Source organism: Poecile atricapillus, chromosome 12 (assembly GCF_030490865.1).
Source record: "Poecile atricapillus isolate bPoeAtr1 chromosome 12, bPoeAtr1.hap1, whole genome shotgun sequence".
Classification (NCBI taxonomy): domain Eukaryota; kingdom Metazoa; phylum Chordata; class Aves; order Passeriformes; family Paridae; genus Poecile; species Poecile atricapillus.
In genome coordinates this window covers 11,394,763-11,411,906 of record NC_081260.1, presented here as the reverse complement: position 1 = coordinate 11,411,906, position 17,144 = coordinate 11,394,763, and the positions used below count along the sequence as shown (strand labels likewise).

The 17,144-nt window shown below is 38.8% G+C and overlaps 1 protein-coding gene across 1 annotated transcript; it reads right to left on the bottom strand.

Annotated features, from left to right (window-relative positions):
- Positions 1-730: 730 nt before the first annotated feature.
- On the bottom strand, positions 731-17,107 carry FAM199X (family with sequence similarity 199, X-linked). The gene is made up of 6 exons (XM_058847882.1): positions 16,819-17,107; positions 13,915-14,134; positions 11,649-11,798; positions 11,174-11,335; positions 9,824-10,084; positions 731-8,985 (listed from the first exon to the last, which is right to left on the bottom strand). Exons 1-6 carry the CDS (start codon positions 17,004-17,006, stop codon positions 8,815-8,817), a joined length of 1,152 nt encoding a protein of 383 aa, XP_058703865.1. The 5' UTR covers positions 17,007-17,107; the 3' UTR covers positions 731-8,814.
- Between the last annotated feature and the right edge of the window lie 37 nt (positions 17,108-17,144).

The window sequence follows — 17,144 nt, the reverse complement described above, 5'->3', positions numbered from 1 at the left end:
CACTTTTTTATCTGACAGTCTGTTGTGCAAATATATAAATGAATTGAAGCATTACATAGAAATTACAGCTAATGCAATACTAAGAAAAATAGACATATCCCCAAACTTTAATACATATGCCAATAAGGTATCTCAACCATAAATTACACTCATTTTATCAGTCTACAAATGGGTTTATCAGTCCACAAATGGGTTTGTGCTAAGATTTTAGACTGCTTCATTTTTGCTTGGCTAACATTTGTAACTTCTACAAACAGTTTTATGACCTAAATTGTTTCAGGAGGAAGTGCATGCATTTGGGGAGCAGCATGTTTATAAGTCAAACACACATTGTGAATACTTTCTATTTGGTAAATAAACTCACCTTATTTAAAAATTAAGCAGAAAAAATATTCTTTACAGCGTCATAAAGGCTTGCTAGCACTATAGTGCTTTTTCCCTCACCTTGAATTTAATAAAATTAAATACTCACATAAACTCATGCATTTCTTATCTGCCTACCAAATTAGTCAATATAAATTGTCGCAGAAGTGATGATTTCCATCTACCAAGAGTAAAAAAAGGTTGTACCAATCCTGGACATGATAGGCCCTGGTCCCCATCCTAGAGGGACTGAGAGGGACTATTCCAAAGCAGAGCTGGCTGAATATCAAACATGATTTAAAGAACATGAAATAAATACATGACAATTTGATGAATTTTAATGTTCAATTATACTTTCAGCAGGGAGTAATAATTTGAATGTAATAAATATACTTCCGAGTGTGTGGTGAAAGTCACTTAGCACCATAATCACAACTTTTTAGACCCTCCTAACACATACTGGTTTTGCTTTGTTCAGCAGTAACAAAGAGATGGGATACAGAGGTCCCCAAACTGGTCTATGTTCTAGAACAGCGGAGAGGAGTTGCCAAGTAGAACCACCCAGGAGTTGTGAGACCCTAAGCAAAAAGAATTGATAGTAACTGCTAAGCAGCTGACACTGCTCTTGCCAGAAAGTACCAGCCAGGTAGTGAACACACCACTGTGCTCCAGCTTTGGAACAAGATAAAAAACAAAATCTCTGGACATGCACAGACCTGCCCTGCATGAGGATTTATTGCTCAAAGCATATGCCCATCACCACAGTTCTTGCATACTTCCAGTGCTCCTCAGGATCGTGACTGTTGCCTCTTTAAATACCTCTGGAATGCAGGAAACATGGAACCTACAAAATTATCTAAACTATGTTTAGATGCTGTCCATACCTGAAAATTGACCAGCTATTAAAATGAACTAATTTCAGCTTTTCCTTTGCTCTTACCAGGCACAACAGAAAGTAAAACAAAACCCTGTGACTAATTATTTATTTCTACACTGAACAAAGAAAACAAGGACTAAATCAACTTTTTAACTACTTAGAAAGGAAACAAATACCATTAAATTATAACTACCTAAATAACAAGGAAGGTCTATAATGAATTAAAACTGTGTTTTCAGCAACTCCTGCAATGAACTCCCATGTTGTACTCACAGCTTACTGTTCTCACAAAGTACAGACAGAAAGTAGGTGTCAAGAAAAATGAGCTTCATAGATAATATCTGCCGCATTTTAAATCTCCTTACTCTGTGATTATGATTTAAAACTTTATTCCCCTCTTTCAAGATTATTTGGGCACACATCTTTCCTGGGGGAAATATCCTACAGTTGAAGACTTCAGAATCTGCTACTGTTTTTATGACAGCTACTGACACAACAGGGGATGGCTCTGCAATCACATAGAAGTGCTCAAAGCCTTCCTAGTCCTGTACAGAACCATTTAAAGTTTGACTTCCAAGAATGAACCCAAGATACCAGGGAGAACTCCTGACATGTTCTCTGCAGTTATACGTGTTAGTAAGCTTTTTGAAAGGTACTGATAACTGTCAGACAAGCAAAAGAGAAACACTACAGAGGAAAGCAGTACTTTGCTCTGCTCCAAAGGAAGCCCAATTCAGAGGTTATTACTTAAAAAAAATAAAGCTAGGTCAAGCTACATCTTTTCTGCACTGCCTCCCAGGGACAGGCAGCTGTGTACATTATGAGACTCAGCACATTACAAGCTGGCTGCTTGTTTTCTATCATCACCTAATATTTTCAACTGCAAAATTCTCAGCCCCCAGCGAGGAAGTCTGAATTCAAAACAGAAATCAGGAAATTTAAAAAGCAACACAGTGCATACATAACACCAAAGAGGAGTGTGTTTCCACCTTTCAGTTGCAATAAGCAGGTCCAGGCAAGAACTAGCAATCACAATGAGTAGAAAAAGCTAACTTTTCCCTTAGTCACTGGAAATGTTATTATTATAAAACTGACCCTTAACAGAAAGATCCCTTCCTCAAAAACAGTGTAAGAGGAGAAACAACACCCCCTAACATCTTTCAACAGGATTTAACAGAATAAAGGAAAGCGTTTGTAGCAAAGTAACGTTGGCAGCTGTAATTTAACATGCAGTAAATGACCGCAGCGCTCCCCCTGGTGACAACAAGGTACCCGCCGTGAGAATCAGCACAGCGCTGCAGCTGCTGCAATAAATCCTCCTTCTTCCACAAACTTTGTAGCAATACTGCAGTTGATTCCACTGAAGTACGATCAGAAAGACTCTAATGGCAAGATGAATTATCATGCTTCAGCTTCAGAAATGCGTTCATTATCAGAAAAATGTTCTTATACCAGTGATGCTGCCAGGTGTAAGTCACTGCAGCATGGAGGAAAGAGCATGAAATGAGATTTCAGAACAGAAAGGTGGATTTGGATTTAAATTTAAATTTGATTTTAGCACTAGAGAAGCAATCTACAATGGATAAATGTCCTAGAAGGAGATGAAAAAAATGTTTTCTAACCAGTAGGGCACGGGATCTTTAGGAACAGATATAAAGGATCTCAGGAAACCAAACTGTAACTAGTTTTGTACTAGAAAATGTTTGGATGAATTGTTCAGCTCAGGCCAGTATAGTAAGAGTGGGTTGAGGACAGCAAGCCCATAGCCAGTGACACCTTTCCCTGTCAATTAAGTAAAGCAAGTTTATCAATTAGTTTTGCAAGTGTGGAAATCTTCATTCAGCTTGTGCCTCAACAGTGTTTGGCTATCAAATGCGACTTTCTCAATGCAGTGAAACTGGCTACACTTGAGAGAGAAATGAAATGCTTAAGGATAGCTAATAAGAGATTCATAACATCATTGGTTGTGTCCATGTAACCCTGCTGGCAGGCTGCCAGCAGAGCACTCAGCCCTGCAGCTGGTACCTTGGTAATGAACTGCTGCAACAGGACTGGGAAAGTTCCTGGGAGGCACAAGCATCAGCTTCCCTGCAGCTTCTGGTGCTATCCAAGGAAATGTCAACCCTTACAACAGGCAAACATCCCAATGGGTCAAGGTCCTTGGAAAAATTTCAATTTGGTTTTTGTTGCAAAACAATCCACATTGTCACTGACCTTTGGGTGGGTGAAAAAAACAACCAGGCTGCTCAGGTGAAGGCATAGCACCACAAGAACAAGAGCTTCCACAGTTACATTCACAACAATTAAAGATCTCTCACAGTTTGACAAGACTTGCTGTGATATACAGCATTTTTCACCCTGTCCTTCTCCATCCCTTGACATCTACAGAAACTGGGATAGCAACACTTGGTCAGTTTAACTTCTCTCAGAAGTGTTTGATGTGCCATAGCCAAGACAAAGAAGGTGGTTTTAGATCCCTGAGATGCTGCAGGAAACCTTCTGCATGCTGAGGAATATATCCCTGTGCCAGCTATCCTCTTTGCAGGTTTTCAGGATTTTTTTATTGGATTCCAAGGGGAAAAAGGAGTTTTTTGCAATATTATACTTCCAACTTCTATATTGTAGAAGGCAAATTTTGTTCAGGACACAACTTATACAAGCTGGGAAGCGTCCTCACTCTTGCCTATTCAAAGGCTGCCATGCCCTTGCTGAGCATATATATAAAAAAACACCTCTGCAGAGGAATCAAAACAAAGGACAGACAGCTTTAAGTACATTACCTTGGGTTATACAATTCACAATTGCTTCCCTATGAAACAATTCTTGTCAGATTTTGTGGTCAACAAACCCCTTTAGCTAAGGGGTGACCAGTTTGCTTTCTGTCATCAAGAACAGTTAAGATGTGCCACTTTATTTGTATTTTCTGCCTGAAGAGTGACTCCGCAGGTCCTGTATACAAATTTCCCTGCTCTGAAGAAGATACCACATCGTTGCATAAGAATATCTTTGCTATATCATTAATTTTAATTCCAACCTGTACTTCAATATGCACATAACTATTTTCAAATACAATGAAAACTTGAATTCAACAGCATCAGAGCTTTCAGTAAATCCTTCACAACTTCAGAAAAATCTCTATAAACATTGTGTAAGTAGATACAGAATGTACAGAGAACCGTTTTCTATACAAAAGTGCATTTTAGCAATATAATTAGCAGAGAACCTGGGAAAAAAAATCCCTCAATTTAAGCAATACCATATACTCTAATCTATATCATCTCTCCCCCACAAAAAAAAAACCAAACAAACAAAACAAAAAAAAAAACAAAAACAAAAACAAACTCCAAAAAAACCCCCAAAACAAAACCAAACAAAAAACCCACCTTCCCCTTGCTTTGGTTATTAACTATTTTCAAGGCTTCAATATTACAATTGGTTTTTTTACACTGAAGAATTTATTTGTCATATGGAAATGTTTTAAAGTTAGCCAGATTAGAGAGAATGCAAATATGATTCATCAGAGTTAACAGTCAAAATAGACAAACTTTGAATATTATTTAGATTTTCCCTTGATAGATTAATAAACTAATCTTTGCAATCCTTAAATGGACAACTGTTGACTTTTCTGTGCCCAAGAACTAACTGCAAGATCAGTCAGCTTAAGAACATTAAACCAATAAATCTAACAACATTTGCCATGAAAATCTGGCTTATATGAATGAACTTTAAAAGCTTCCAAAACAGTCAGGTTTATTAATATTTATAGACCAATGCATCAACTGATTTCAAAGTTGAAAGAGTGTTAGGAGAAAAGAAATGGCTTCAGGACATTCAGCATAGACAAACAGTAAATATTGCCATTTTTATCTTTCTGTATTGTATATGCACTCTGATGTAAATGCATGTAAGTTCAAGCAGGTTGGTTGGTTTGTTTTCTCCCCAGAGAATGATCTTCACAGGCTTCAAACCACAATATGAGAACTAACATTTGAGCCCAGGAAAGTATTGCAAAGACTTTTCCTGCTCTTCTGAGTAAGCACCCCATACTGAGGACATTGTAACCATCTCTTTATCAGCTTCCCAAATTAAAAAAAAAATAGGTATTTTAACAAAAGATGACATTAGATACAAAGAAATCAGCCTAGTTTTCCAGCTTTCTTCCTCATATTTAAAATCGTATTAGAAAATAATGTTCTCTCTTGTTTACAGTCCTATTGCAATCAAACTTTCAGTGCTCCTTCTAAGCCTTTTTAGAGAAAAAGTTACCATGGAAGCAAACTGTTATTGTCACAGAGTGTAAATTGATTATATTCACACTGCAGTGGATACAAAGTTCCTACAGACAGAATTTTGGTACCATGAAGCCATGTAACTATAAGCTTTTTCCTGTGTGTCTCTGTGTTACTTTTCAGCTTGACATTTTTTTCTCTATCAATAAAAAACAGGGATTTGATTTATTTTTTGAGAAAAACCACAAGGATGCATTATTTTAGCGGTCTGTTACTCTTCTTCATCAGAACCCAGTAGTTACACCTGTAGCCACAATGGCCAAAATTTAAATCAGCAAGACCAGATTTTACTGACATTCTAACTGTTTGACTAATACCTTGGGGATTTCACAGAAATTCATAGATTTTGATTGGAAAAGTCCTTTTAAGATCATCACCTCCAACTGTAAATCTAACACTGCCAAGCCCACCACTAAATCGTGTCTCTTAGTGCCATATTTACATGTCTTTTCAAACCACCATGGATGGGGTCTTCCTGAGTAAGCATTGAGCATGCTGCAGGGAAAAACACGAATCTGACAAAAAATTTGCCCCCACCATAAAATGCGTGTGTCACTGGAACTACAGGGGATGAGAAAACAAAAGGGAAAAAAAGACAGATGTGTGAAAGTATGTGAGAACTCTTGAATCCCACAGTCACTTCAGGCCTGAATCTGAGATCAGGAAAAGACAACATCATATCTCTGAGTACTTGGCAAAGAACATTCAAGGTAAGCAAGATGTTATTCTGCAGAAATTCAGAGTTTTGTATTCTTTGTATTCTAATGAGCATCCTGGATCTGTGAGATCTCAGAGCTATAACTTATTAGCATGGAATCCCTGGAAATCCACTCTCTTCTATCATTTTAACTGTCACACACGACTGAAGTACCTGCTGGAGACAACACAGCACAATCAGCTATTCTGGCACCCAGGACCTTTTTGTCCAATGTAACAGATGAGCAACTGGACCCACCTAATCACTTATAATAATTTATACTTACATGCTCACACTATGATGGAAATACTATCCTCCCTCACTTCATGATCTCTGGAAGCCAGTAGATGGGTGACCAGAATGAACTGTACCTCATCAAAATGATGGGGTCTTCTCTCAATAAAACCCTGAGGCATTTTAAACTCTGAATAACTGCTGAAACAGAATAAAGTGGCACACTTTCATGCTCCACCACACTGAGATATTGCACCTTTCTTACAATTCACTTCAGAGTTTCAATTCTCTACAGTATAAAGTGTGCATTTTTCTTCAGAAAAAAAATTCAATCACATTTTAAAGTCACTGCAGAAAATAAAGGTTGTACTGAACTGTGACAGTGTACACATGGTGAAGTATTTCATGATGAATTCATCCATTACCATGGAAGTTTAACAACCACACCCTGAAATTAGCCAAATTCATAGCAATTAAATTTTATCTTCCATACAAGGTATTTAAAAGAAGCTCCAGATTTAAGTCAATCTAAATTCTCAGTAAAGTGTATAGTGTTAAGAAGTTTTCAGTATTGATTATACAGGAGTGAGGCATCAACCAGCAACAGCACAGTACAAGCAAACACTGACAGGTCACAGACACCTCTGGTTAGTGGACAAATAACTGGCTATATGGGATAGCTAACATGAGCTTAAAATGACATTACTTGCCTTTTAGTCAGTCAATGGCTAAGCCTGGGGACCTGTTGTAGAGCAGCACTAAGTTCAAACATAATAGTTTGACTATGGACCTCATTTATTTCTTATCAAAACCCTTTCAGAGGCCATTGTTCAGATAATTAATTGGTCAGTTTATTTTGAGGCTAAAAGGAATGCCACTTCTGAAAAAAAAATACCTCAGCTGTCAGGGCTAATAAGACTGTGCAGGACACAGAACATTAACAACAGTAGTCCTAAAGCTGAACATGCATTCTGCAGGATTGGGCTGTATCCTACAATTACAGACACCTGTGGCCATGCTAAACTGTCAAACTCCTTAATTCAAGAGCACAATTAAAGTAATGAAGCAACAACATAATAAAAAAATATTTCCTAAACTCAGAACTCAAAAATACTTTTATAAAGTTTTAAATTTCGCGTTAAAATTTAGAACAATCATTTTTATCTCAGCCATGTGGGGAAGGAGTTCTATAAAAGTAGTTCCAAGATAAAGACTAAAATCATCTTAAAGATTGTCAGAATTAAGAAAAAGGTTGAAACTACTACTACTTCCCTACTTGAAAGCCACAATTTTACCTTATTTTCTTATCATGAGAAATTTCAAAAGCTGATAGACAACAAAAGGAGAATTCTGATACATGTCATGGTGTAACGACCCACACAGAAGACAACCTCAGCTAAACATACAATTAAAAAAGTACAGCTGCATTAATTAAGTTCTTTTCTCAACAATATGAATCTATTTAAATATGCTTCTGGGGAAGAAAACCACTCAAGCTGTGTGCCACTTGTTTGCACTTCTGTTTCCAGTAGTGTTTTTAACTATTTTCAGTAGTGTCCTAGACAACTTAATTGTAGATTAGTGTATTTTCAATGCATAAATGTGTTTTTATTGGAATCTTTTCACAGAAATACTAGGGATGTACTGGTGAACCATTAGTAACAATCATAAGATACTGAGCAGCAAAATAACCTTCTGAAGACTAAGCCCACAATTATTTTGAGGGTTGTTTTTTAAATTTAATTGGTTCCTAAGAACTACGTTATTAGGCAGTATTTGTATTACAGATTCTCTGCATCAGATGTCCTGCTTCTTGTTTTCTGTGTATTTTGAGTTAAATCACAACTTTTAGAAAAGTATCAATAGTACTTTGATTTTGTACAAATCAAGAGCAAGGCTTAAGAAAGCCCCACAGAGCAGAAGATTTTTCCTCATGCTAAACAATCTCCTTAATAATGGGAAAGGAAGACAGAAAAAGTCAAGTGTAATACTAACTCTAAGTTGGAAAAAAAACTAAAAATGCTGAAGCATAGTAATGCATGCTTTGTGTCATCCAAAAGCACCCCTAGACTTACGTGCAAGTAAGTTAGCATGTTAGCCAAGTTCAAATATCCTTAAAATCATATCTATTCAGCAGCCTTTCAGAAGACAGATAAGTTTCTCAATTCTTTGTTGCAAAATTAGTCTCAAAAAGCTGAAGTTCCTCAATACTTAGACCTTCTTAGCAAAATTACACTTGAGAAAACATCTGGTTTGTATTGTTAACACTAATCAAAATTTGGTCAAGAAATATATGTAAACAATAAGGATAATACATTTAAGGCTTAGAAAGAACACTGATAAATTCACCCCTGTCACATTAAAACATCCACATCTCCTTCATGGTCCTCCTCAGTCACTTTTAAAGACAGCACTTCTTCATTAAGAAATAATCCACTCAGTCTTTCCTTACGAGCTTGTCTTTGTTCTTTCAGCTGTCTCTTCCGTAACGCCTTTTGCTGGAGTTTCCGTTGCTTGGAACGTTTCTGTCAAAATACAGAAGAGAAAAAACATAAGATTTTTGTTCTGTAAATTAGAAAAAAAAAATCTCTAAAGCTGGCAAATATAAATTAACCTCTAAAATAACAAATAGGAATTCTCAGAGGTGGTGTAAACATAAACATTCATACAAAATCATACAATCATACAAAATCATATTATTTCATAATATGAATATATCAAGACCGTTTACCACAATTGAATTATGACCCATCACATTACCCTGTGATGTTGCATAGTCAAGTCTTGGATTGGAGGAATCTTTATTGCTGGAGAAATGTTACAATCTTACATTAACAAACCCACGATGCTGAAGAGCAAGAACTGCTCCTCTCATTCACACATGAAATTAAAACTATCGGACAGATGGAGTGCCACAGTACTACTTTAAATGAAACATGCTTCAGAGGGTCCCTTCTCACCAAAAATCTCATGAGACATGCTCAAAAAATAAAGATTTTAAAAGCCTGACGAAACTTCTAGTTATATAAAAACAAACCAAATCAAGGTTGTCTCTACTGTCCAGAAATTATGCCTAGATTAGGGTGGTCATTCTTAAACAAGTTTTTTCTTAAGTTAGATGCATAAGCCCTTATTCAAGGCCACTCATCCTAAACAAAAGGAATTAGAATATCTACTACATAAAAACATCAGGCTTTCAGTTAGAAGTGATGGGAAGTTTAAACTCCTTATGATCATTGGTTTAGCTAGATAACTCAGTTACTCTGTTCCTTTGGGACAAACATCCCAGGTAAGATCCCATGAGCAGGCTTCAGGAGTTAAGACAGCTTAATTAATACAGATATACATAACTAGAAACTTTACTTTTGAATCCCGGATTCTTTCTGCAGCGCTTGTGGACAGATTGCTGTCGCTGTGCGCTCGACTCATGTTGGCACTGGAGTTTGAGGCGGAGTTGGCAACGCTGGAGCCACTGCTGCTTGCTGAGCTGACCATGCTGGCACTGCTGCTGCTGGCACTGGCACCACTCACACCACTGGTACTGGCACAGCTGTAGCTGCTCCTCTTCCAGCTCTCCCTCGCAGACCGCTGGCGAGGTCCGTGTTCCTTGATATAGTTTCTCACCTTTAGAACAGAGGCAGCAGAATTACTATAGCTTGATAAATGCTGCACTGAGATACTCCTTTTCATGGAAAAAACACAATCTGCTATTAATGATGATGAAGTTATTGGGTCAGTTCAAGTAGGCTTTTAAAACATTTTCCTGTGGCTGCTTAAATCCCAAGCGATGTGGAATTGCCCAGAGAACTTAACTAAGTTAACATTTGTGACATGTCACTACTGCAGGAAGAAAAATAAGTAGCAAGGGTTAGGGGGGTTGCCTGTCATGTTTGTGACTATGTAACAATATGTTATTCTTCTAATACCAAACAGGAATGTCAGATAAGTTTAACTGAACTAAGTTGTTTACTTAATGCATAAAACCCCTTTATTTTGCTGGGTATACTCAAAAAAAAGTGTGTGTAAATGAAGAAGCACTTTTCTACTTTAAGATGAAACAAAATGCTTGAAATATGAAACAGACAAAGCCCATAAAACAGTGAATGTTTCCATTTTCAATTTTATCTTCATCATTATCAGTGCAACACTGAGGAGTTCAGTTTGCTTGGACACTGTGTCTATTCCAAACAACACATCTCAATAATTCAATAACTGAGAAGACAGTAGGATGTATCTATCCTATCAGCCAGGCACCCTTCTTGGTTATAATTTGCATCTTGTAACATCCTTAAAATGCATTATTCTCTATCCCTTTCTACATGAAATTTATGGTCTTCCCCAATGAATTCCAAAGTTTTAGAGTTCTAAATGCTAGTTTACATTCAGTAAGCAAATGAAGACTCTCAGCTAGCTGATGGTCATGAAGTGGAAGTACAGTCCCATAAGCAGCACCAGGTCCACAACATAACTCATTACACACTCACCAGCTCTGACATAACACATAATGAGAATATACAACTAGTCTTTCATGTAAAGGTTTAATACATACAATATGCTTTTGAACTCTATTTTCTGTCACTGACAGTATTGTGCTCTACTGTCTCTCCCTACACATAATGATTAGGGATAAAAATGGATCACAAGTCTATAAGATTTTGCAAGATACCATCAGATGCTGAAACCGTAAAGTCAAATGTACAAACCTTAACTCACCTGTTTCAGTTTTTCATCTGTGAGACAGTTCAATTCAATTATGAATTCACTATCTGTAGGTGAGATCTGAGCAGTAGGATCAATAATTTTAATAATATCAAGTTGCTCTCGAAGGCCCATCTCTGTACTGACTTTGCGACTCAAATATTCAATATATTCAACCTAGGACCCAAAGAAAGGCAAGTCATTTTGAAGCATTATTGATTCTAAATGAGAGACAGAAAAAAGAAAGAACCAACAGAATAAAACATGCACAAATATCATGGTTCTAGTATCCTTAAAAACTTAGGGTGAAAATTTGAGTAGGCATTAAATTGCCTTCTACAGATCCAAAGGACAAGGCTTAGTTTTAAGAATCAAGTAATACTGCATAGGTTTGCATTTACACATACAGCAAACAGGATGGCCTTCAAGTTTTGTCTTTTAATTGGAAGTTCTTCTGTACATTGCAATTCTCACATAGGAAAAAAGTCACCTGCTCATCATTTGTCATTGCACTCCATGGAAGTTCATCAAGATTCCTATGCTTGTTTTTCTTTTTGGGAAGCAGACAGGGAGAGCTTGGAATACTCGGTATAACATCAGAAAGCACATCACTCCCACTTGTAATGTCGCTGCCAGGCAACTTGTAACATGCAAAAGGAAGAACAAAGCTTTATAATACAGTAGGCAGATTGTAAATCATTCTAACACTATTAACAATTCAAAACATACGCTCAAATTAGCAAAGCATTGATTATCTCTGTACTTTAACAAACTCTAATTACTCATAAATCTGCAACACTCCCTTGAATCTTCCCACAGACAACAAGTGCAGCAAACTCAATTCACACTATTCTGTATCAATCCTCTTTTTAAAAAGTTGTGTTTAAGAAAACAGCAGATTGAAGACACATTACGACTATTTTCCTTCTCCATCTGTGGAAACTGTCCATTACAATCTAAACCCAAATCAAATGTTCCCAGTTTGGAGCATAAGTCTAGTTTAAGGAAGATAATTTTGAAGTAGGTCTGAAATTCCTAACAAACTCCATCATCACACAAGACAATTCAATTAAAATCACTGTAATTTGCCTAGAAGCAACTGAAAACTTCAGCTAGCTTCATTTATACAACTGATATGTGATTTCTGCACTTCCAGTTAAAATAGGACAGTTGGATGGATTTTTTTGTGCTCAGATTCTGCCAGATAACACCATAAAGAGCTACAAAAAGTCTTTCCAAAATCCTACAAATCCAATCAAATAAGTTTCTTAAGAAAAGCTTGTTTTAAAAAACAAAGAGTAATAAAAAAGCCAGTTACCAATCAAACATACTGTCAGCTAGCTAAGGCATAGGAAATGGCTTCTTTTCAAAACAATTGCCAAGTTTATCAGAGAACTGAAATTTCACAAATCAGTGAAGCTCTGAATCTTTGGGAACCAACCTGAGCTGTTCCTACAGGCTGCATTATACAGACACACTTGTAACTTCAGTGACATAACATACATTGAGACCAGTATCTGGACTAAACCAGTCAGAAATCCAAAGCTGATCTCAGTACATGTCTCAAGTTCACTTGCATCTTCTGGGACAGGATCTGAGCTTTTTTGAAATCAGTTTTCAGTTCTTACACTACCCTTAGAAGACTCTCCACATGCTTAGACTATGCTTTAATACAAAATTTTAAAGTATTCCCCAATAAATTCTGAAACCCTATGTCACTTGTGTCAAAGTTATGTACACATTCATAGTTGATTTAAGTCTTTAATACAAAAAAGTCAATTTAGATCTCTAATATATTAAAAATGTATCCCACATTTGAAAAACTGCTGAACAGGGAAGACTATCACAAACTAGAAATACCCAAAAAGGACTGCATCCAGCACAGACTAGGGAAAAGGATGTGATTCACCTTCACACTTTTCCCATCCTGGTGAGATAAAAAGAGCTCTGTACTTACTGGCATAGAAAAAAAATAGGAAAATAAGACATAAGCTATGGCAAGAATTTGTACACTTTACCTAGAAAATTTCAGTAGGACCAGATATCTATAACCAGATTTCACTAGCAGAGTAGATCCTCAGTACAAAGGGTCTAAGCTCATGGCTAAAAGAAACACACACCAGTCCCTAAAACCAACCAACCATAATACCTAAATGTCCTTCTTTGGAGAGCTGACCTTCAGTCTCTCCTCCTGATTAAGGAGGTTGGAATAAATGAAACAAAACATTTTTTCTATCATTCAAGATTCAGATATGTGCTCCTATGTTCAGTAGTTACAAAGAAACAAGTGCTGCGGTCACTTGGTTTGCTCAGAAGAGGAGACAGAGGGGAGACTTCATAGCTGACTACAGCTTCCTCAAGAGGGGAAGAGGAGGGGGAGGGAGGAAGTGATCTCTTCTTTCTGGTGACCAGTGACAGGACACAAGGGAACAGCAGGATGCCAGGTCAGGAGAAGTTAAGGTTAGGTATCAGGAAAAGGTTCTTGCCCCAGAGGCTGGTCAGGAACTAGAACAGGCTCCCCAGGGCACTGGTCACAGCACCAAGCCTAATAGAGTTCAAGGCCTGTTTGGGTAACACTCTCAGATCCCGGGTGTAACTCCTGGGCTTGTCCTGTGCAGGGCCAGGAGCTGGACTTCAGTGATCCTTGTGGGTCCCTTCCAACTCAGGATATTCTAGTCTATTACTTTTCAACTACAGCTAAACCCAGCATGCAATAGTTTACACAAAAGTTTGCATTTCCAGTGGAACCAGTTTACCTGCCACTCAAACTCGCTGTCTGACCAATCCCAGTATGTGCTGATAGAAGAGGAGACATCACTGCAGACACTGCCCTCAGGGAACAGATCAAAAGAGGTGAACTCCTGGTCATCCAGCAGAGAGTAACAATCATCCTGATCCCCCACTGACACGGATGAGAACAGCTCCTCACTGCACTCCGAGCTGGCCACACTCGTCCCACAAGATGTCAAGTTCCACCTGTCAAACAGGACAACACAATTAGAGAGCAGCAAGCCTTGGCATCATATGTCCTAAGAAATTCCTTTAAGCCTTGTAAAACTATCTCCACTTTGCTAGTCAGTGATATTATATACTGATTTTACTAAAATAAGTTATAATTATGTAAAGTGAAGTATTTTATTTTTAAATATTTTTAAAGTACATAAACAACACCAAAGGGAACACAGTGTTACAAATATCAAGGCAAAAATCCATATACACTAAGTATAATTACACCTTTATTTTGACATATTATTAGTTTCTACCCCAGGGCTATGACTCCTGTAGTATGGAAATTGCCTTTTTTATGCTGCTGGTTGGGTTTTTAAAACACACTGATCTAAAAATAAAATTTTCCATATATTGGGATATTTAAACTTCCATATAAACTGGAATAAACGGAACTAAGTAATTAATCAATTTGACTTCAGAACAAATAGAAGTCAAAAAGAAATTTCAGGTTGATAGTCCCCCACAATATTAAGGCTTAATAAGGAAACACATTATGGATCTATTACTCACAATTGGACATGCTGTTGGAATGAGACAGTGCAGGATGGGAAAGTGACCTGTTTGAAAATCACACCATGCCAAAACAAAACACTTTTTTCACCTCATTATTTCATTACAAAGCTAGTTGAAGTCGTTGCTAAAGGAAAGCTATTGAGAACTCAATTTTCACAGAACAGATTTTTTACTCTAATCAGTCTGCATATCTGGACCTATTTTACATATTGGAGAAAAGTAGGTCGAGACAAATATGAGTCAGCACAGCACTGCAATATGGCCAAAACAATTTGAAAAGGGCTTCTAAAATGCACCACACAAACCCACACAATCCACTCCTGTTCCATCAGCCTGTCCACTTCAGCCTGGCTAACTAGAAAAACACTCTTCTCTCCAACTGAGCAATCCCATCACCAGAAAGGTTGGTCCTCATATTCATTAAGCTGCATACCAGACTGGCTAAATATGTTTGTGATGGATTCACTCCCACATCCACTTGGCCAGATGTGAATTTATCCAATGTTAAAGACATTTCCAAAACTTTCCTTTTAGTAGATTCAGGAGTTTGCCCTGCATTCCTTATAGATGTGCAGTGGCTTGCTGGTACAGACTCTTATGGGCAGGGCAATCCATTGGTAATGAGCAGAACAAGACTCTGGTGACACAGGACATTACTCAATATGAATATAGTTTCAGAATCCGTGAAACAAGAATGAAAGATAGAGTGGACACAGTTTCCAGACATATAAAAACAGGGGATCTAGCATCAACAAACTACACCGATACTCCAGGTACAGGCAGCCAGCCTTGCCTTCCCATAGCCGGGGAGCTGCTCCCTGGGGTGAACTGCATTAACTACACTAAAATTACACCTAACTTTAAAAAATAGAGAGCCTTATGTGAACATCACGGATTGAGCTGCACATCTGCAATGGCTTCATCAGTGCAAGACAGGGCATGTCCTTTTCCAGAGAAGTCAAACAACCCCTTGAGATGCCTGGACTATAAACCTGGGCTTGTAAAATGAGCAAACCTGAGCAAAACACTTGGGAAGACAACACAAAGAGAAACTTAAAAAATTAATTAAATGCAAATTTGGTGACTATCACACATTTATTTACAGATATTCTAAGAATATATCTTACTGCTCATGTCTTATGACTTAGCAACTATATTATGAAAGTGCATCATGTTTGATCAAGGCTCTTCATGCTGAATCATTTAAGAATGTATAATTAAATTTGCCCTTGTGAATGACACTTTTTAAGTGCAATTTCCATGACTTCATACAAATTCACTCTTCACAATTGTGTTGCAGAAATACGAATAGCCCATAAAAGAATCTTGTAATTCTGGAACAGGAATGCTGGAGACATGTATATTGGAGACTGAAATCTCATAGATTATTCTCAAAGAAAGCTATTGCTTAATACTATGTATTAGCAGAATTAGGTTCTTAGGAAAGCAGGACTGCGGTTTTGATTTTACAAACCCAACTGGAATTTCTTTGCAGAGCTGTATTTGCACTTCTAGAAAAGACCTTTTCTACAAATTACAGGCAGAATAATTTGCCCTTAATTAGTAGCACGGGGTGGAAATGTTTCTGCAGGAGTCAGTGCAGTTCGCAAGCCGCCTAACTCATTCTGAATCTCTAAAGGTGTGCCTGGTGTCCATGCAAGGCCTGCCCTTAAGTTTTATAAACACAGCATTCTGTAGCTGCCTACGGCCCTCAAAAACTCAAAATCTGAAAAATTAAGAAACTCGGAATGAGGCTAGGAGCAACCTGATCCTAGTGAAGGTCTCCCTGCCCAGGGCAGGGGAGTTGGAACTATTTGACCTTTAGGATCCCTTCCAACCGAAACCATTTTGTGATTCTATGAAAAAACACGTCTTAAAAAACCGACCAAGCTCACACTGTCAACTGTAAGGTGATGAGCCGAATCCAGGCCAAGCCAAAGGGAAGGGTAACCCAGCAGGGCGTGCGGCGGACACGCGGGGCACCTGCAGCCCGGCCATGCCCGGCCATGCCCGGCCCGGAGCAGGGAAAGGATGCGCGGGCCTGTCAGGGGCGGCCCCGGCCCCGCCGCGACCCCCGCGCCGCCCGCCCCGGCCCCTCCGCATCGCCCGGCCCCGCCGCCCCGAGCCGCTGAGCGGACCTGTTGGAGTGGAAGCGGTGCAGAGGGTCGGTGCGGTGGCAGGAGGACAGCTGGCAGCCGAAATCGCTGACGTCCAGGCAGCCCTCCTCGCTCAGGCTAAAGCTGCCGCCCCGCGGCGGGTGCTGGTGCGAGAGCAGCGGGCACGGCTCCTCGGGGGCCAGGAACTTCTCGTACGGCTCCTCGGTCATGGCGGCGGGCGCGGGGGCGGCGGGAGCGCCTCAGGCAGCGGCGGGAGCGCCCGGGGCACACGGCGTCGGCGGCGCCGCCATCAGCGGCCGGTCCCGGGACGCGCCGCGCCGCCGCGGCCGCTCCTTCCGGCGCCGCGC

Excerpts from the sequence above, each read along its gene's own strand:
- FAM199X (XM_058847882.1), bottom strand. The coding sequence starts at position 17,006 with ATGACCGAGGAGCCGTACGAGAAGTTCCTGGCCCCCGAGGAGCCGTGC. Across the intron at positions 10,085-11,173 it reads CAGATGAAAAACTGAAACAG|GTGAGAAACTATATCAAGGA; the intron begins GTGAGTTAAGGT and ends TCTGTTCTAAAG. Across the intron at positions 8,986-9,823 it reads AAAGAATCCGGGATTCAAAA|AAACGTTCCAAGCAACGGAA; the intron begins GTAAAGTTTCTA and ends GTATTTTGACAG.